At 41.2% G+C, this 22,049-nt stretch overlaps 1 protein-coding gene across 1 annotated transcript in view; it reads left to right on the top strand.

Annotated features, from left to right (window-relative positions):
- The window catches only part of LOC108242094 (inactive phospholipase C-like protein 2), a 31,957-nt gene that overhangs the window by 3,808 nt on the left and 6,100 nt on the right, over positions 1-22,049 (top strand). The window contains exons 2-9 of the mRNA XM_017426717.3: positions 10,326-10,427; positions 12,419-12,568; positions 12,776-12,936; positions 14,976-15,444; positions 15,747-16,961; positions 17,075-17,324; positions 17,544-17,830; positions 20,359-20,562. Of these exons, the coding sequence (XP_017282206.1) occupies positions 10,326-10,427; positions 12,419-12,568; positions 12,776-12,936; positions 14,976-15,444; positions 15,747-16,961; positions 17,075-17,324; positions 17,544-17,830; positions 20,359-20,562 (2,838 nt within the window). The remainder of the gene's footprint in view (positions 1-10,325; positions 10,428-12,418; positions 12,569-12,775; positions 12,937-14,975; positions 15,445-15,746; positions 16,962-17,074; positions 17,325-17,543; positions 17,831-20,358; positions 20,563-22,049) is intronic.

The following is a 22,049-nucleotide window of genomic DNA, read 5'->3' as shown; positions in this document are numbered from 1 at the left end:
TTAAAAAAAAAATCCTAAAATCACAAGCTGCTCCTCTGCAAGTCTAGTCCAGTTTATCCAGGAGGTCCGTTTTTATTCAAGAGGTAGCGCTGCTAATCAAACTAATTGTCAGGGGTACAATGTTTGCATCTAGGATTTAAAGTACTTATCATAAATGAGTTTGCACCTTCATCATTATGCGTGTCTGATAGAAGTGCGCCTGCATTTTGGATCACTTTGCGCGTGTTTTGGACACTATTTGGCCGGCATTAGAATGAGGCGTCGATGCTTGTTTGATTCGGAGCACCTCCTGCTGTTCAAATCAGCATCTTGAGCCCACTTTGGACCGCATTAAACTGCATGAGGACATCCCAGGGAGAGGATCAGCCTCCTTGCTGCTTGTGGTGGAACCAGTGGAAATACTTCAACTCCATAACAGGCTGGCGATTGGTCGCTCTATCCTATCTTTTTTAAACTCAATACTTAAAAAAACAGTCACATAAAATAGGGAAAAAAAACAGCTATATTGGCTACAAAAACAGCTATTTGCCACCCCCCCCTCGGGAGCATTAATACAGAAAACAAAAATAGGATACAAAAAAAGGTGGTGCTGTGATTAGCACCTCATTCTCTCCCAGGATGGGATTCTCGGTTTGCATTTTGGCTCTGTGGGGCGTTTGCGTGTTCCCATGCCTCCAGTCTCCCCCCACAGTCCTAAGATAATTAGTAATTCTAAATTTGCTAAAGTTATCATTAAAAGTCTCAGTTAGCCCTGCAAGACGCGGATCAGCTTGAGCCTCCCACAAACCTGAAGTAGTTCAAGCAAATACAGCAAAATAATGGACGGATAAATGCAGAATATATATATATATATATATATATATATATATATATATATATATAAGCTGTCCCTAAGAGGCAAAACTCTGTATCCATAAATCTTTTTGCGAGTCCAACAAAGATCCCCAGGGGGTCTCTCCTTCTGCATCATCCAAGTATGGAGTCATGAAATGCAAACCCAACTATTGCATCCACTTCATTAAGTCTGGGGAATTTTTTTGGTTGTTATTTTTGGAGCTTAAAATAACTTAATCGCGTCAAAATCGATGAACCCTTTTGGCATTTTTTTTTTGTATTTGGACTCTGTTATTGACATACATACGAAGAGAGTCAGTCAAGGGAATAAGTGAGCCACACCAGCAACACGAGACCTACATAACTACAGGCAGAGAACCGTTTCACTGGCTGCGCATTTCCATATATACAAGCTGGAAACTTTCTGTTTTACACCTCCGGCTGAAGCAGGTCCTCGTTTCATGTGGGATGATTGTGCACTATGTGAACTTTCCTCTTTCTTCTCTGACACATTTCTTCCAAAATAGCTTAAAACATAAAAATACTAGACTTTGTCCATCTAAGCTCTGACAAGAACTCTGGAATCTTAAACTATTGTTTTGTGTCAACATGATCAATGTCAAAGATTCGATATATTTATGACTCAGAATTATTCAGTAGAAGAAAGTGTTTGCATTCAAGTCACATTGTCTGCCAAGACAAACTCTTACGCAGATATACATTTATAAGATTCGCCTACGTGTGTGCAGGGATTCTTTTTGTTTGCACGTTTAATGACTTTTTAGTTTGCGATTAGGAACCTTAGCGCATCTGTAGCAAAATGTCTCATGAACCACTGGATGGATTTTAATGAAACTCTCAGAAAGTAATCACTGGGTGTACATCTACAGCTCAAAAATGTTTGGAGTCAACCCAATCCAGGATGGCTGCCACGGCTTATTGACACTGAGCCAAAAATAAAAAAATGACTCAAACTCAGTTTTACAGTTGTTGAGCTAAAATATGCTGTGGGAGTAGCTCAGAGTCATCCTCAACACATACTCTGAGAGCTAACACATTTGGCAATATCGCATGAAATCACTTATAATGTCATTTGGAGGCTTTGACCAAAACAGCCATATCCTGATTTTAGTTTGAAACTCTGTTGTTACAGGCGGCGTGCAACATGTATTCCTTCATCAATGGTTTAGGCCGTTGGTTACTTTATTTTATTTTATTTGAGGTGCATGCAAACCCCAGATCTGAACGGCCGTTTGATGCTCTCAGCTGACACCTGTGGGTTGATGTTAGCGACCTCGCTTTAGCAAATTACATATCTGACGTTTGTCAGATGAAGCTGTGGTTTGCTCTCCGAGACGATGACCTTTTTAAATCAGCCTTTAACCTGTTTCATTTTACGTGATGTGTGTGTGTGTGAGAGTTTGATTGCGCGCTTTCTTTTGTGCGGACATCAAAGGTCTGAAGCGTAAAAGAGCATCTGCTGCTCCACTCGCCACAAGGGCAAGGGCTTATATATATATATATATATATATATAGAGAGAGAGAGAGAGAGCGTGCCGTTGAGACAGCATGTTCACCACATTTTCTGTTGAACATAATTCCCATACACGGAGCTGCTACAGACTGACCCGACCACACAGCTTCCTATGCTCTATTTACCTTAAATGTTAGGGCACGCGCAGCCCACACACATGCAGACGCCCTACAGATGTAAAAGGGAATATGGTCTATTTTGGACTTGCTTTTATAAGTGAGGCAGCTTACAGTTACTTTAATCATCAAGTGGTCTGAAGAAAATGTTCTCAGAATTAACAATTTTATGCAAGATTCATAGGGAACAAAAAAATCAATCGGTGAAGTGTTTTCGAGGAATCCAAAGAACCTCAGTGCTGCACTAATGAACCTCTTTGACATCATATAACTTCCGTAAAAGCAGATTCTTTTGGACTATTTCTCCATTCAGACTCACTCATATCATGACCAAGTTAAAAGAGAGCAAAGGTGGGCAACATTTTAGTCCAACTAGGCAGTTTTTAACGTCCTGTGAAAGGGGGCCGCACATCAAACGGAAACACGCGCACAGAACTTTGCCTGACTCCGTCATAGTTAAAGTCATAGTTTGGGTCTTTTAAGGTGGGGTTGTGTGGAAACTTTATCAACAGTTAATATCCTACCTGTTGTAGATGATATTGAACAGCCTCAGTTTAAAGAAACGGACTCTAATGCTGAGCAGATCGACGAGCTAATGGCGAGTAAGAGTGGAACTGCCACCTTAAAACAACTCCAGTCTCATAAATTTCATAGCAGTTCATGTGAAACACAAGTTTATACATTTATCAGCAGAAATATTATAAAATTTCAAGCCAGAAAAAGACTCAGTCCTATTGTTTTTTTTTGACAACAAGTAATTAACTTTTGCTAAGTTGTGGACATTTAAAACATATTCTGCCAGAACATTATATTGGAGGACATTTTAGGATATTTTTTGTTGATGTTCTTTTAATTGTTAGCTTGTAGCTATTAGCTTGGTTAAAGAAATAATTCTGATGTTATGTGCTAAGGAAACCCAAGGCCTATTTTAGTCTAAAACCTGAACAGTATTCTTTGTGGGAAGCAAGCAAGAAGGCAGTATAGTTTGAATTTTCATCAATATTTATTATTTAAGTTGTTTTGTTGCCATTTAAGAACACTGAGTGCCAGATGAAGGTAGTCTAAGAGCCGCTTAAACATCTGTGTCAAGCAGGTGACAGTAAAGGGGTAGGATTTTAGAATAAAACAAAGAGCAGAATAATTATTAGGCACAGCTTCCAGTGATTATAAAGGGTGAATTTAAATGTGCTGGGTGAGAGCAGTTGTTTTTTTTTTAAGTCAAGACCTGGAGAGATTTTTCAGCAAGACAAAGAGCAGCCTTTTGGTTTTCTTGGCTGAAATATTCCCCTCTAAAGGGTTCTCATGTTTGAAGCTAAGCATCCGGGGTACATACAGTATGTCAGTATGTTCTCAGCAGCAGCATGATAAAATGCCACCTGCAGCTTTTCTTTCAGCTTGTTTCTTATAAATAAAGCTGTCTCTGTGCTTTTCCACAAAGCCGACTGCTGCAGTCGGCTTTGTGGACTGTCACGGCTAGAACCGCAGAGATTTCCCGTTTGTAACCCTCTCCTCACAGTCGCCGGTAATGAAAAACAGGACGGCCGATAGGTTGTTTGCCTCGATCTGGCTTTCCGATCGCTTAGCTTCACCCCTGATTTATCTCATTCCACTGAGACCGGAGGTGTCATCGGGCAGTTTAGATGATGAAGTTTCTGGGGTGACAGGGAGTTCAGCGCTTCGGGCCGTGCACTGAGGTCAGGGGAGAGGACAGGCTGAGCCAAGTCTCTCACGCTGTGGACAGTTCATGCGGAAGTTCTTAATCCAGGAGCAGATGAGAGGGAGGAAGCGTAAAGCCATCAGCTCACTGAGCAGTACGTAACTTTAGACGTGACAGCGATGAGTTTACGTGTCGTGTTCCGAACCTGGTGTTGAATGCTGAGCTGTAATTTAAGAAGAGCACTCCGACATATAGCTTCCCTCGGGGAGTTCAAGGTGTCTCAGCGCATTGTGAAGAGCTACGGTGATAGCATCTCCTGTTTACTGATTGGATGTATACACACACTTGTGGGTACTGAAGGGAAAAAGAAAGAGATGGGTGGCTGGCCTTGATGTGTTGTTAAACCAATCTCTCAAAACACTTCATCACAACTGACGTGAATCCAATTGGCCCGTAGTCGTTAGAGCAACTGATGGATGGTGTTTTTGGAGACCGAGACGATGGTGGATGGCTTAAAGCAGGTTCAAATGATGACTTGCTTCAGAGACAAACTGGAGATCTGAGTGAAGAACCCGTGAGAGCTGGTGAGGGCAGGAACTCCGTCGGTACCATTAGCTTGCGTGGAGTTTACTGAGCCGAGGCCCGTCTCATTTATCGCCTGAAGAGTGGGCGGTCGTTGGTTAAATCGCCCCGTGAAGAGTCAGCATTTACAGTTTCACTGTCGCATCTGTAGTTTGCAATATGCTGTGTTCTCTCTCAAACCCCCTGTGGTGTCTTGAACTGTAAAACTGTTTGAAATGATTATTGTGAGTGTGATAGCATTAAGCTCAAAGTCTCAGTACAGATTCAAAGAACTGTGAGGATGGCTTTATCTTTAGAAATATATTTTAAGGAATGTACTTTAATTGATACTGTAGATCTTTTAAAGTGGGGTTTTGTGGAAAAGTCAATTAATATCTTATTCATTATTGTAGTTTTTTGGACTAGCCATTAGCTCATAAATTTGGTCAGAATTAAACTCTGTTTTTCCACAAGCTTTGAAGACATTCATCTTCCTTATTGTTCGAATACATAATCTTTTCTCCACATGTTGTGTTGGCATTTTGTGTTTCTTTGTGTTTAAGAGTCCCAATTCTGGTTCCCATTTCCTCCACCCAAAGGTCCAGATGACTGAGGCTTTTTCTGCAGAGCTTCTTTCTAAATGGGCCACAGTTGCCAATGGGCAGAAATGTATTCAGATGGACTTTATTATAATGAACATTTAAAAAAAAAAGAAGAAGAAACACTGCAACGCAATTCTAACAGGGAAAATCTTTTGGTTCAGACTCAGTAAGATTGCAGACTTGTACAAAACTATAAAACATGGAAACTTCAAAATAATAACGATTTAAACAAAAAGCACAACACGGCTTCTTTAATTAAGTTCTTATTATTCTCAGTTGAATTACCTTTACGGTGCTTGTCTCTCTATAAGAAATGTCCTAATAGAATGGTGTGAAGATTAAAAAAACGCAGCGAGGAGGGAGACTTTTTCTCTCCCTCCATCATTTTCTGTGCCAAGAAGAATTATTTTAGTTCCTTTTTAACCCGATTAACCCTCGTTAAGAGTAGCACCATTGACTAATATGAAATGGTGACATAGCCTAAAGCATTATTGTCGTCGCTATGGTTACTCGCAGCATAATAGTCCTACCCTGTGATTCAGAGGAGTCGAGCTAGACCCTTTGTTGAGTGTCTGATGTGATTAGCTGATTTTTAATTTTTCTTTTATTCAATTTTGCGGCGTTGCTTGCAGGTATTATTAAAGCTCTTCCTTTAACAAAAATAACAATAATAATCTGGCACGAACATTTGTTCACATCTGACAAATAATCAACCCCTAACCCCACTGGTGCTACTGTGCTCCAGGGTGACAGGATCTTAGAATAAACTATCCCATTAAGCATCAGTCATCTGCAATCTCTCTCTCTCTCTCTCTCTCTCTCTCTCCCACACACACACACACACACACACACACACACACTCACACAAGACTACAGGCAATGCCGTTCACACACCCTACCAATTTTCACCTCTCGCTTTTCTCTCACCTAGCAACTGTCTTTCCTTCTCTTTCAATCTTAATTAATGGTTCAAAGACGCCACCCACTAATGACCTACATCTTCATTCTGCTGACTCTGAGAAGCTGTAATTAGTGATACAAGCTCGTTGTATTCAAAAGCTTTCCGAAATCATACCATGCATGCATGTAAGCTGTCTAATGAAGGCCCCGAGCCTTGTTGGTGCCTTCCAGACAATACCAAATATGAGCCCAGTCATTGTCCTCACTAAAGATGCACAGCAATTGGCTTCCTCAGCTGTAGCTAATCTACATTATTTATCTCTTTCCGCTCTACAGTTGAAACTTTCTGTTTTTAGTGTCTTTTTCATTTGTGTTTCCGTGTAATAATTTCCCTGTAATGGGCTGTGCCTCTCGTTCTTTTTTTTTTCTCTCTCTCTCGCTCTTCATTCATCTCGACATTTGTCCGTCTGCTCAGTCTGTCGATGTCTGTGTGCAACAGGAGCAAAAGTAATCTCGTGGTCACGTACTCATCCAAAAATAATCTCCAGTAATCATTTTAAAGGCTTGTTTCCATCGGCTGAAATGTTAATGTTTGGACTTTTACTTATATTGAAAATTTGAACTTCACTTAAATCCAGAATTGCTCATAAGCCTAACCCTAAATTAATGAAAATATGAAGTGTTGGTTGTGACCATCATCCATGAAGAAATAAATAAATAAACATAGTGCCCCCCCCCCCCNGCAGTGTTTAGAGTAACGAGCAGAGCATTTGAGCCCCCCCCCCAACACACACGCAAAAACACACAATCAAGATGTCACATGATGAACTACCCATCCATCCATTTTCTTTACCCGCTTCTCCATTCTGGGTCGCGGGGAGTTGGTGCCTATCCCCAGCAGTCACTGTGCGAGAGGCGGGGGACACCCTGGACAGGTCGCAAGTCCACCACAGGGACACATGGAGACAAATGAGACAAACAACCATTCACACTCCCACTCACACCTAGGAACAATTTACAGTTACCAGTGAACCTAACATGCATGTTTTTGTACCTGGAGTTAACCCACGTGTGCACAGGAAGAACATGCAAACTCTACCCAGAAAGGCCCCATGAAAGAGCTAATTATAGCTAAACATACATTTTGTAAGAGTATAAAATGTGTTCATTAAAACCTGCCCAATGCTGTTTGTTTAGCACCAAAAACAAAACTAGCTCATATTCAGCACCTAAGGAAAGAGATTATTAGACTAATTTTGCTAAAAGATTACATAGATAGGTTTCCACTTTGTTCATTTGTTGCCCAATAACATTTTATCAAAGGTACATGCATTTCAAAGACTGACTATAAAATTTATTCTAAATTTGGTTCGTAGTGGCTAGTAGAGCAAACGGAAACTTTGCTTCATCCATTGTATCTTTATCACAAGCGAGCATCAGTACCAAACCTAAAAATAGCTAAGACCATGTCAAGATTCACGGGTGTTGCGGGTTTCACACAACGTCGTTTTTTTTTGCTGTTTCTCTCCCCCTCCGCTGTCACTCATCTCAGCTCTCAGTGGAGTTACAGGAAACTGTCTGTGATGGGCTGCTTCCTGTTTTCAAGCACACTGGTGGTTTTGAAAACTCATCTTGCTGTACGTGAGAAAACAAATTAAGACACGCAGCACCAGAGATTAGGTGGAAGAAAACTGGGAGGCTAATCGGGGACGAACGCTGAACTCGTTTAATTTTTTTTTGTGTGTTTGTGTTGGTGTTTTTTGTCAAATTCAACAAGTTTTGCTTACACAGAAGAAGAAATGTTTGTGTTTTATTCAGGTGTTTATCCAGTTGCTGGGCAATGTGTGGCCTTTGGTTTTATCTTGGCGAGGTAATTTATTCCGAGTACACAGCGACATCCGTGTTGTTTGGGTGTGTGTTTGAACTCCTTATCTGTGATTTATGCTGTAGGCCGACAGAGGTGACTGTGCAGGACAGCTTCCTCAGTTGATGATTACAGAATAGCTGCGTTTTTCATCTTCAAAAACAGCTTGCAGCTCAAATGAACTAGCTGGGATGAAACATATGCATTTCATCTGCTTGATTTCTGCCCATTACAGCCCCGTTAATGAAGGATGAGGCGCTGGAGATGACAGAGTGTTTATTTTATGTTTCTATTAGGTAATATATGCTTAGCAGCTGGGGCTGATGCACCCACAGAGGGACTATTAGGTGCAATTTTTCATGCAAACAAGTAGAGGTATAGATTGAAGCTGACATTAATCTTCTTCCTGCTGCTGAGGAAAGAGAAAGTGTGAGCAATGGGTGGAACCGCACTCCGCTTTGAAAAAGGTGTGCCTGCCTGTTTTTATGCGTTTTTTGCCTCTTTTAAATCTTTGAAATCGAGTTTTTCCTCTCCCTTCCAAATAAGGAACCTGATTAGCTTTTCAGATCCTCTCCTCGAGTTGCGTCAGTGTTTTCTCCACTTGATTTAGGGTTGATTTCAGTAGCCGGAGCACTCCAACAGCTTGACGAGTTTTAAATAAGCACCCAAGCCAACAGCCCATTTCTAAGTCGTCGTTTCAAAGTGTTAACGGACGGCTTGTGTTGTTTTTGAGGGGCTAAAAATGAAAGACATCCTGCTTCTCTTTCACTCCCTGCAATTAAACTGAAAGGGGGCTTGTCCACACCCTTGATCTGTCTCCATCTCACTATCATACCCTAAGGGACAAAGGACATTTGTAGAGCTCTCTTATAACATCCTGCTTCCCCCTTGAAGGAAAAAAAAGAAGGGAAAAGAGAGACGATTGATTCTGTGAGGATTTGTGATGACCAGGCTCCCTCCTATTCAGCTGAGGAATAACTTATCTTCTCCTCCTACTCATGTTCATCCGGATTCTTCAGATGAAACACAGCTCTGGTCTTTTTTTTTTGTATATATCTCTCTCTTTATCCCTGTTATCTCTTGTAGTCTTTCATGTCCCTCATGTTTCTTTCATACCAAGGGTACTCGCTTGTCATCTCATATGAAAGACATAAGTGCTCTTGGGGTTCATATAAAGTCCTGTTTTGAATGAAATGAGCGCCGGGACTGACCGGGTTCTGATCAGTGATGGCAGATGTTCGCTATTAACATAATAATCTTAATCTGCTGAAAGTTAATCGAACGGACTTCCCATATACAGCCAAAAGGCAAAAATACATAACACAAAAATGGCTATAACTCAGTCGATTTCACAGATATTGAGCTAAAATTTGACGTGGTAGTAGATAAGAGTCCTTCACAACACGTACTCTGAGCGTGACATCTTGCAAAAAGACTTGAGAGGTTGCAACTCCAGCTACAAATCTATTATTTCTCAACATAAGATGATTTTAGGCTACATCTCTGGTATGAAAGGCAGCAGTCAGGCCTTTAATTATATGTTGTTGTTTTTAAGTAAACTGCTTGTGATATACATTGTTGAATATAAGGCTGCATTTTCAATGACACTGCATCAAATTGAATCTTTGCTAATCATATTATCCTGTTTATCTTACCTTAAAACTGATCTCTCTTGGCTCTTTAATTAAGTTGCATCAGGACAATTGAATATTTTTTGCCCACATGCTACATGCTCTTGTCCGTTAGCGTAGGGGCTCTTTGCGGGAGTGACATCTAATTGGTCGATAAATCAAATGGAAAGCTGTGATGTTGTGCTCAGATAAACTGATTGAGTCTGCCAGCATTGTGGTGGACGGGGCAGGATTAGAATGCTGCAGCCTGCTGCCTCTGTCTAGTCAGGTATGATTAATGGCGTAGTGGTGAAGGGCAAGGGCAAGCAAAGGCTTTTAAGCGTGGCATCAGGAAAAAAAAACCCAAACAAACAAACAAACAAACAAAAACAATAACAGATTGGGAAGAGGAGACTGTACCACAGAAGGCCAAATAATCTGTATGGTTATATAAGGGCATGGATTTTAATCCTTTGAGGTCCACTGTGGGCTAGAAAAAAAGTGTTTGTCATGCAAGAAATATCTCTTCTTCAAAGACATGATTGTCAGTCGCTGTGTCTTTCCTTTGACTTATTTTTTTTATAAACTTATTGTGCTCCCCTCCTCTCCTTTTTTATTCTTTCATCCTTCCCCTCCCTCCCTTTCAGGATGGCTCACGAGCCAGTCGGGAGAAAAAGAAGACCGTGTCCTTCAGCAGCACTCTGTCTGAGAAGAAGATCAGCAGTGCTGCCGGATGCATCCATTCTATGGTAGGTTTTTATATATTTTTTTGTTCATTGTTTTGATGCACAAAATAGCAAACGTTCACAGTCATGGCGAAGAACTGCTCGGACTGTAGTAAATCACATGCGAAGTGCCATACATTTGCACTCTGCATACCAATTATAAACAGTAATTGGTCAGTCAGATGGACCCTCACTGCCCTTGATGCCCAAATCAGATTTAAGTGACAGAGGCAGAGATGATAAAGCACACAAGGTGCTGTGAGCGCTGTGATGACAGATGAGAAGGACAAAGGTTATGAACATGTGGGTTTAGCTCAACTGACATTAGGATCTCAGACAATGATATTATACAACTCCAGTGGTGAAAAAGTTGGGATGTTGTTTAAAATATAGTTAAGAATGCAAAATGCAATGATGTGCAAATCTGATACACCTTTTTTTTTTTACAGTGGAACATAGGAGACATATCAATTATTTAAACAAAAATGTACATTTTTATAATGGAAAAAAATAACATTTTATGGCAGCAACACATCTAAAAAAATGCGGGGCAGGGCCATGTTTACAACTGTGAAGCATCCCATCTTCCTTTAACAAGAGTCTGTAGGAACTGAGGAGAGCAGCTGATGGAGGTTTTGGAGGTTAATGTTGTTCCATTCTTGTCTGATGTAGGATTCCAGCTGTTCAACACTCCTGGGTCTTTGTCAGGTTTTTTAGTTCATGATGCACCAAATGTTTTCGATTGATGCAAGTTCTGGACTGCAAGCAGGGCAGTTCACCACCTGGACTCTTCTATTATGAAGCCATGCTGCTGTAATGGATGCAGTCTACAGTTTAACATTGTTTTGCTAAAATATGCAAGGCCCTCCCTGAAAAGGAAGTCATCTGGATGGGAGCACATGTTGTTCTAAAACCTGTATGCATCCACATACCATCAGGGAGGAAGGCTTTTGATTGTGTGCTGATAACAGACAGGGTGGTCTCTACTCCTTAGTATCAAGGATGTGGCATTTGTGGTTTTCAAAAACAATGTCAAATTTAGATTTTTTTCTAACCACAGAACAGTGTTCTACTTTGTCTCAGTGTATTTTAAACAAGCTTTGGTTCAAAAAAGATGACAGCACTTCTGGATGGTGTTCACATATGACTTCTCTTTTTGTGTGCTAGAGCTTTAACCAGTGTTTGTGGATGGCACAGTGAACTGTGTTTACAGACAATGATCTGTGGAAGTGTTCCTGAGTCCATGCAGTGATGTCCAGAACTGAATCAGACCTGTTTTTATTGTAGTGGCCCCTGAGGGCCTGAAGCTCGTGGACATCATTTCAGTCTTGTTCTTTTCAGCTCAGAGGTTTTTCCAGATTTTAAGGAATCATTTAATAAGATTATGAACTGTAGATGATGGAATATTTAAAGTCTTCCAAATCTCTTATTGAGGAACATTGTTCTGCTGTTTTAGAAGCAGACTTTGCAGACTGGTGAACCTCTGCCCATCTTTACTTCTGAGAGATCCAGCCTCTCTAAAATGCTCTTTTTAAACCCAGTCCTCTTACTGACCTGCTGCCAATGAATCTAATTCATGGCAAAATGCTCCTTCAGCTGTTTCTTATTCATACCACTTACTTTTACAACCTTTTGTTGCTCCTGTTCCATCTTTTTTGAAATGTGTTGCTACCATAAAGATCAAAATGACCATTTCCCCACCCCAAAATGGTACAAGTTCTTAGTTTTAACATTTTATATGTTTACTATGCTCCAGTGTGAATAAAATTGGGTTTGTGAGATTTGCAAATCATTGCATTCTGTTGTTATTCACTTTTTACACAATGTCCCAACTTCTTTGGAACTGGGGTTGTAAGTGCTTTCCTAATATCGTGCAGCTCCAGTGCCAAACAAGCATGAAAGATTTCTGGTGTGTAAAAGGCTTTCAGACTTGTCAAGCATTCATCAAAGCTTGTTGCCGAGGTGAAATCCTCTGAGATCTGTGGGTGACAGCTTCATCTACATCTTGTTCCCAGGTTGAGGGGAGTGAGCTGAAGAAAATCCGACCCAATACCCGTGTCTACCAGCGATACTACCTTCTGGATGCAGGCCTCCAGGCTCTGTACTGGGAACCGTCTAAGAAGGAGTCAGACAAAGCTCGGATCTTTCTCGACTCAATACGAGAGGTCAGTGTGAACAAAAGCAAGTCCAAAATCAATCACTCGCCGCTGTCTTTTTTTTCTTTACTTTGCCTTATGAATGACCTCAGAGTTCTTTAGAGTAAAGCTGCAGAAGTGTTTAAAACACTGAACCATATGGAAGACAACAGTTCATTTGGTTTTATTGTATCTGATGTGGGGTTTTAATGCATCTCTTGCGGTCACAAATTGTAGGTACGGACAGGTCGTAACACAGAAACCTTCCGCACCAGTGGAGTTTATGAGCAGATTTCAGAGGACTGTGCATTCTCCATCATCTATGGAGAGATTTATGAAAGCTTGGACCTGGTGGCCAACTCTGCTGAAGTGGCTAACATTTGGGTGACTGGGCTGAGGTACGGCAACACAAACGTCCAAGAAAGGTTTATACTGTACACTTGCAAGTTATATTATTCCAGAAATCCATTCCACTTATAATTTTTTATGCAAATGGTCTACTCATGTGCTACTATAATCTAAAATAATCTACTATGGTGATGCAACAAAATTATATAATCTATGTCAGTATTACTAAGACCTCAATTTTATGTTTATTTTCAATTCTTGGTACAATCCCAATGCTAAAAAGGTTGGGGCATTATGTGAAATGTGGATAAAAACAGAGTACAGTTATTTACAAATCTCATAAACCCGCTTTCTTTTACAGTGAAACATAGTAAACATTAATTGTTTTAACAAAAAATTAAAAAGTTTAATATTTTAAGAAAAAGTAAGGCAATGTTGAGTTTCATGGCCGCAACATATTCAAAGGAAGTTTGGACAGAGCCATGTTTACCACTGTGAAGGATCTCCTGCAGTCTGTAAATGTCTAAAAACCAATGAGAACAGTTTCTGGGGTTTTTGGAGGGAAATGTCTCATTCCTAAGAAGGAGGACTCCAGCTGTTCAACACTCCTGAGTCTTGGTTAGATTTTTCATTTCAAGATTTACCAAAGTGGTGCAAGTTCTGGACTGTAGTCAGGTCAGTTCACCACCCAGACTCTTCTACTATGAAGCCATTTGGCTGTAATGGATGCAGTCTGTGGTTTAGTATTGTACTGAATATACTGAAATATGTAAAGCCTTTGCTGAAGAAGAACTCATCTGGATGGGTGCATATGTTGTTCTAAAACCTGTATATACTTTTCTGCATTGATGGTGCCTTCCAAATGTGTGAGATGCCCATGCCAGAGGCACCAATGCACCCCATACCACCAGAGAGGCAGGCTTTTGAACTGTGCAATGATAACAGACCGGGTGGTCTCTCTCCTCTTTAGTATGAAGGATGTGGCATTTGTGGTTTTTAAAAAGAATTTCAGATTTTGATCTGTCTGACCACAGAACAGTTTTCCACCTTGCCTCAGTAATATTTTAAATGAGCTTTGGCTCAGAGAAGATGACAACGTCTCAGGATGGTGCTCACATCTGGCTTCCTCTTTGCATGATAGAGCTTCAACCAGCATTCATGGATGGCATGTTGAATTGAGTTTACAGACAATGATTTATAGAAGTGTTCCTGGGCTTTTTTTTAATGCAGAGGCCCTTGAGGGCCCAAAGATCACAGGCATTTAGCCTTGTCCTTTGTGCACAAAGATTTCTCTAGATTTTAAAATCGTTTGATGTTAGTATGAACTGTAGATGATGGAATATTTAAAGTCTATCCAATTTTTAGTTGAAGAACATTATTCTGGAATTGTTCTGCTGTTTCTAGACAAAGTTTTTCACAGACTGGTGAACCTCTGAACAGCTTGCCTTCTAATAAGGTTTTTACCAAAGAATTATACATCTTCTTAGTTTCAACATTTGATATGTTTGCTATTTTCCGCTGTGAATAAAATGTGTTTATGAGATTTGCAAATCATTGCAAAGTGTTTTTATTAACATTTTTCACAATGTCCCGACTTTCTCAGAACTGGGATTATCCATAACAACCAGTCAGAGTGTGAAAATGTGTTTGCCAGTATATGATTTTAATTTTACTTAGCCCTGTTGTAGTTACCAAATTGGAAAACAAAAAGCATCAAGACGTAAAATATTCAGCACATGTTAAGATTTTAACTAACTGGCACAGTTTCCTGGGGTCTTAATGAAATGTCTTTCACTTGCTTTGATCAAAATACAGCAGGGAGAAAGATCAACACTAACACTTTTTTTATGTGGTGCACGCCTCTTTCATGAGGTTTCCGAAAAATAGAGGTCAAACCTCTTTATCTTTATCTTTGTCTGACAAAAGGTTTAAATTGGACACATAATGCATTGCATAAACGTTTTTCCAGTATAGTTTTGTTTGATCGTTTGGAGCTAGACAGTTTATTATGTTCAATTACTATTTATATACAATACAACAGTATGTCCACTGCCTCACTCGTGTCCATTCTTCTCTTGTCTGCTTCTAGGTATCTTATGCAGTATGGAAAACATGCCCTCGACATGCTTGCCAACAGTCAGGACAGTCTTCGCCTTCGCTGGCTGGAGCAGCTGTTCTCTTCTGCTGCTCAGTCTGACAGGCCAGAAGACATCGAGGAAGGGATCCCTCTGCAGTCAGCGGTTAAGCTGGTACAAAGTATTAATTCTGGGGTGAGCACTGGCAAGGTGGAGCACAGGTTCAAAGAGCTTCAGAGAGTCAGGGAGAAGACGTGTGGGCTCACGGTGGAAAACGGTTCGGGCAACAAAGACCACAGCCCGAGCAAAAAGCGAACAGGAAGAAACGGGCAAGTCACCAAGATGGAGTTCATGGAGGTCTTCCACGACTTTTGCACACGTCCGGAGATCTACTTTCTGTTGGTGCAGTTCTCTGGCAACAAAGAGTACCTGGATGCCAAAGACCTGATGAGGTTCATCGAGGCTGAGCAGGGCGTGGCTCAAGTGGGTAACACAAAACAGTCACACATACGTTCAGAAAACAAGTCAAGAATATCATAATCTCTCTGTATAAGATGTATGGAGATTCAAACATTAATAGCATTTAATTTGCATCAATAAATAGTGCAGCCAGTCAGATTTTTAATTTCAGAACATTTGCTGGCTACATTGGAAGCTTAGAAGCATAGTTATTGGACTATAAGCTATGGACTTTCAGGTTGAGAGTATATGGGCATGGAGTGCTTCTGTTCTGTGGCCTCTAATTTCTCTTTCATTTCTTAGTCTTCTTGTGATTTGTCGTCCAGGTGAGTGAAGAGTTTAGCCTCAAGCTCATCCAGTCCCACGAGCCATCGGAGGAGGGACGACAGCTGGGGCACCTGTCTTTGGATGGCTTCACCAGCTACCTCACATCAGCAGAGTGCCACCTGTTTGATGGAGAGCATAATAATGTCTGCCAAGACATGTCCCAGCCGTTGTCCCACTACTACATCAACTCCTCCCACAACACCTACCTCATTGAGGACCAGTTTCGAGGCCCCTCAGACGTTTCTGGCTACATCCGTGCTCTTAAGATGGGTTGCCGATGCGTGGAGTTGGACATATGGGACGGTGCTGATGAGGAACCAATAGTGTGTACAGGACACACCGTCTCCCCACCACTGGCTTTGTGTTCGGTTTTAGAAGCAATTGGAAAGTTTGCATTTGTCGCGTCGGAGTATCCATTAATTCTGTGTATTGAAAACCACTGTTCACTGCAACAGCAGAAGGTTTTGGCGCAACAACTCACAAGGATATTAGGGGAGTGGCTGTACAGAGATCAACTAGACGAAGGGGCCATTTACCTACCATCACCACATGACCTGAGCCATCGAATACTGCTAAAGGGTAAAAAGCTTGGGCTAGGTCCTGATGGGGAAGCTGGGGAAGTGAGTGAAGAAGATGAAGGAGCAGAGATGTGTCAGAAGGTGAAAGCAGTGAACAGTGGCAGTGGAACACCTGGTGGAATTGAGAAGGATGTGCAGAAAAGTGTCTGTGTCACATCTCAGTCCAATTCTTGTCATCTTCCTCACAAACGCTTCCAGCTGTTGAGGGAACTCTCGGATTTGATAACTCTATGCCATTCTGTCAACTTCATAGACTTCAAGACCTCATCTAAATCCCAGAAACCTTGGGAAATGTGTTCCTTTCATGAGTCTTTGGCTGTGCGTCTCACGAGTGAAAGCCCCCGCGACTTTGTCAACCACAACAAGCACTTCCTGTCACGAGTTTACCCCAACCCCATGCGCATCGACTCAAGCAATATGAACCCCCAGGACTTGTGGAAGTGCGGATGCCAGATTGTGTCAATGAATTTTCAAACAGCAGGACTGATGATGGACCTGAACACAGCCTGGTTCCGGCAGAACGGGAACTGTGGATATGTTCTGCGTCCGGCCATCATGAGGCAGGAGGTGTCTTATTTCAGCGCTGACACCAAAGACACAGTGCCGGGCGTGTCTCCACAGTTGCTCCATGTGAAGGTGGATGTTATGCAAAATTAAAATTCTGTTAAACTTTTATGAATTATTTGACTGAATTGTCAGCAATTACTTGGATGAAATGAATGTCCCTATAACAGGTTGTCTTCCCTCAGGTAATCAGCGGTCAGAATCTGCCCAAACCTAAAGGCTCTGGAACCAAAGGAGACGTGGTAGACCCATATGTGTATGTAGAGATCCACGGCATCCCAGCTGACTGCACAGAACGCCGCACCAGGACTGTGACCCATAATGGAGACAACCCCATCTTTGACGAGAGCTTTGAGTTCCAGATCAACTTGCCTGAGCTAGCTATGGTTCGTTTCGTGGTGCTGGATGACGACTTCATTGGGGATGAATTCATAGGTCAGTCAATTAAGCTGTTACTGTAAATGTATGATGTAAACATCCATAAGATAATGCAGACAAATTTGGTCCAAACCTTTTCTGTTTGATCACATGTTCTGTTCAGAAGGAGATTTTATCAGAAGATTTTCTTTTAAAAGGATAAATTCAGATCTTTTGGAAATGTTGCTCTGTGGGAAGGCTCTACTAGAGTAAAACATGATTTCTCTACCACTGCAGGTCAGTATACTATACCACTGGAGTGCCTCCAACCTGGCTACCGGCATGTACCCCTCCAGTGCCTCACAGGGGAGGACCTTCCGCATGCTAAGCTGTTCGTCCATGTGGCCCTCACAAATCGGAGAGGGGGTGGCAAGCCTCACAAAAGAGGTCTCTCAGTACGGAAGGCTCGGAGGGGGAGGGAGTACACAGCTCTGAGAGACCTGGGAATTCGGTCCGTCGATGAGGTTTTCAAGATGGCTGCACCTTTTCTGAGAGAAGCCACTGATTTGAGAGGTAACATGCAGGTGAGGAAGAGTTCCCTTGGATACTTAGCTTTTTTACCAGCCATGTCTTTCAAAAGGAATCCCGATAACAGACATAGTTGCAAACTCTACCACAAAAGGTGCACATTTTCTGGCTGCTTGTCTGCAGACAGATTTTATCAGGACGCCGGCCTTGCCATTGTGTGACAGATCCAAATGAAGATGTAAATGTGAATATCATTAGAGTTCCTGCTGCCTGTCTAACTGGATTCCAAGGAGATTTTCGACAAGACTGATTATCACTTTCAGTCTTCAACTTAGCTTTACACTTATTTTAGACCGCAAACTTGTAACACTTGCAAAATGTCTCCCCAGAAACATGTATATACAGATACTTTAAACATCCGCCAAAGTTTCCATTCTGTGCTGGGATGGTCAACACTTAGACACGAGTAGACATGCGAGGTGACAGCAATACGAGCTACACTAGTGTAGGTAGTAAGCAGTACAAGTTTATGAGCCCAATAAAGATGGTTTCATTATTAAGGTTTGTTAAAAAACTGAAAAATGACCAGATTATGGGACAAATGCTTTATGAAGTTTGAGCCACCGAAACCTTAGGAGCCCAGAAACACTGAAGGTAGATTTGTCTGCATCTCCAAACAGTTGTTTCAAAAACCTATAGTCCAAGAACACTTCAAAATACGAAATAGATAAATGCATCCCCCAGTCCCTATTAGAACACTGGACTGTTCCATAGTCTTGCTGTAAACAAACGGTGATATGTGCTATCTTGACGGTGTCAACAGAGGTAAAAAAAGAGGAAAGTGGGCAAAATTACTGAAGATAAAAAGACTTTCAGTTCACCTGGTTGTTTATCTTGCTCTAATTCAGTGTGAATTGAGAAAGTGAAAGAGAATTTTCTAGCAGGATAGTAATTTAAACTGTAAATAACCTAAGCAGGTAAGACTTACATGTTAGTAATAGTACGCTACAAGATCTTAGATAAACATGGGTGGAAAAATATTGACGAGGTAGGGAAGTGGAGGGGCCCCTGTTAGTGTTCTTTGCCTTGGGTCCCAAAATGACTAAATCCACCTCTGTCACTATGTATCATTCAATATTGTGAGATAACAACATTCCCCTCGGCTGTTATTTGAGAGGGAGTGTTGACATGTTGTGAAGGGGACAGAGACCCATGACTATGAAAATCTGTGTCCCCCAAATATGTATATTTTTGTGAGTTGTACCATTTATTTTGTAACGTGTCAACCTAAATGTGCATCAATAACTATTTAGCCTGATCTTTTGCAAATCAGAGGTCATAATGTCCTTGTGGCAAAAACAGAAAACAATAAAGCGTTGTTAACTTTTTAAATATTTATCTTCAAAATGTTGAACTGAAAATTCAACGGGACTTAAGACAATTCTTTACTGCAGTGACAAAGCCCTGACCTGTCTGCCTTAAAGATGCTGTGAGAAAGCTTTTGTACATTCCCAAAGCTTATCAGCTCTCCTGCAGCGTATTTTTAAGACACATCACCAAATTTTATTCTCTCTTAAAGGTTGAAAAGTGAGGAATCACGAAAAGGATAAACGCAGAAAAAGTAAAACAAGCTGTCAAAGATGTCATGTGCCACAAGTCTTAAATTGGGTCATTCTTGCATGAAAATGCCTGAACTCTCACTTTCCTCCCTTCTTTTAAGTGATTTTGGTTAATTCATTAGTGTCTTCTGTCTACATTTTCACATAATGAGCATCAGCACAGAGTAATCTGTGGCAAGATGCTGAACATCATGTCATCCTAATAAGAGGAGTAAGAAAACCTTGCAGCGTTTTGCATCTGTAGTAGTGAAACTACATCTGTGGAACGAGACATTGGTTATGTTTGAGGTCAGGCTGAAGTTACACCTTCCTATGTCTGCCACCTGCTTTGACACACTTGTCTGAAGACAAATATCTTTAAAATCTATCTCCAGTTTCATTTCAACTGCACACTAAATTAGTTTTGGGGGCTGTTGCGTGATTGCGCCGCTCCTCGTGTTGACGCCGCGTCTCTTTCGAGCTCGTAGCTGGCACGGAACATGAAACTTTTGCAAGATGTTTCGGCATCGACGCAGCCCTGTTTTCAGACATGCTCCGCCGAGTCAATGTTTAGTTCAGCGCAAAACGACCCGGAGTTACTATTATTCTTCCAATACTAATCCGCAGGAGCCGAGCGATAGTTTGGTTTACATTATTTCTAACGATCAAACTTTGATTACCGTCACTATAGCAAGAAAGGCTACATCTACATTTGTCGATTTCTTTCCAACTGCAGCAGAGCAGCAGAAGAATTGATATTTGAAATGAGAGACAGATTGCTCTATTGCAGCTTGGTTTTATTTATTTGTGTGTGAAAAAGGGAGAAAATAATCAAGTCGGTGACAAAGACGAGAATGGATTTCTGAACTGCCTGTGCTTTTTTTTTAGGTTTGAATTCTTTTAGTGTCTGCTTTTAGTGTTTCTATCAATCCAGAGCAGGAGAAAGATGTTGGAATCAACAGATTCTTTCTTTATTTCCCCAACAGAACTCAGTAGCAGTGTTCAGGGAGCTGTGTGGGGTGTCAGCTGTGGCGAACCTCATGCAGTGTGTGCTGGCTCTGAGCTCCAGAGCGTCAGGCCCAGAGGGGACGCCTTTACTGCTGTTTGACCTACAGGACAACTACCCCACCCTGGAGCCCCAGGGACCCCTGCCAGATGTCCTTCGCCGAGTTGTCTCTACTTACGAAACGGTAAGAAAAGATGACATTATGGAGGCTTTATATTATTTCCCCGAAATCTATAATTCGTCAAAAGAAAAAGGAACACGAGAAACAATAAATCATTTGTTTCCATTCTCCCGACTGACCAAATATAAAAAAAATAAAAATTACAAAACAAAATCCCCCTCCCCCGCAAAAATTTCCGTTCTAGCCATCTTGCTCTGGAGCACAAAGCGAGCGGTCGTTGTTATGTAGCGGACAACACACCCGTTTGTTTCGATCTCGTAAACCCATCAGCCTCATCTTGGCCCAAAGCCACTCTGGGTTTCCACTCAAATGAACAGCAGACTCCCATTGACCACAGACAAAGTTATTTAACGGACTTGATTTATGTAAGGTTTTCTAAAAATAAACCCAGCCACCAAAAGAAAGAAAGAAAGAAGAAAAAAAAAACCCCTCCTTTGTGGAACTAAAACAAAGACAAAAGAAGCACCAGAGAACAGAAGCAGCCAGTTGGGCTGTTAATTACAGCGGCTCTTCAGTCAGTCAATAAAACAGGACAAATCATTACATTCAGGCCAGTTATGGCCGCTCAGCTCAGCTCAGCTCTCTGCCCTAAATTTTTCTCTCCTCTTATTTATTTTATTTCAATTTCAATACACTCACTTTTATATCAGTACTTCTCGTTAAAGAGAGAGATCAGAGCGTCTGAAGTGTGTCTCTGTGGAAAGATTATGAAGAATTAATATTTTACCTGCTGTAGATAGCTCGTTAAACGACAGAAAAACAGAGTTTTATTCCGTCTGGATTAACGAGCCAACAGCTAATCTGAATGAGGCCAAAACCAAAGAAGCCAAACAACTTACAGTGATTCATGTAAATGCTGTCTTATAAACATTTACATTGCTGTCACTTTCACATTAGACAGTTATTCCAGCAGAAATGTGATTATATTCCTGCTGGGAGGGCTTCAGGTTGGACCAGAAATGACACAGCTAGCTGCTGCTGCTGCTATGTGCTCGCAGAAAACCTTGCTTATCTTTGTAAATAAACATGTGTGCAAACTGACAGCAGTGTAAAGGTTGGGAGCAATCCAGTTTGGCCTCCAACACACTCAGGTTAGCTGATATGGGAATAACGTCACAGTAATTATGTTCTGGTTGGAACTCAGAAAACCAGTCAAATTTGCTAGTGGTAGTGCTCACTGACCAGGTTAATACGAGCTAATAGTATTATATTTCTCTGCATTCGGTCCATTAAAACTTTGAAGCAACATGCAGTCTAACAGAGGTGGTAGAGTATTATCTGCGTGACTTATTTAATGAGATGCAAACTGCCAAAAATGAGAATAAAAAGTTTATTACTGCTGCTATCACCCCTTTTCATGAGGGAGGCAGCCATTTTGGATTTTGGGGATGGGGTTAATCAGAAATCTCTGACTCCCTGAGTCAAAATTCCAACTTCGAGGGAGAAATTCAGTTGAGTTTTCTGACGTAGAATCAAATATTCCAGCCTCT

Source organism: Kryptolebias marmoratus, linkage group LG5, assembly GCF_001649575.2.
Source record: "Kryptolebias marmoratus isolate JLee-2015 linkage group LG5, ASM164957v2, whole genome shotgun sequence".
NCBI lineage: Eukaryota > Metazoa > Chordata > Actinopteri > Cyprinodontiformes > Rivulidae > Kryptolebias > Kryptolebias marmoratus.
Note: the sequence above shows the minus strand (reverse complement) of the source record. Positions and strands in the feature narration are given on the sequence as shown.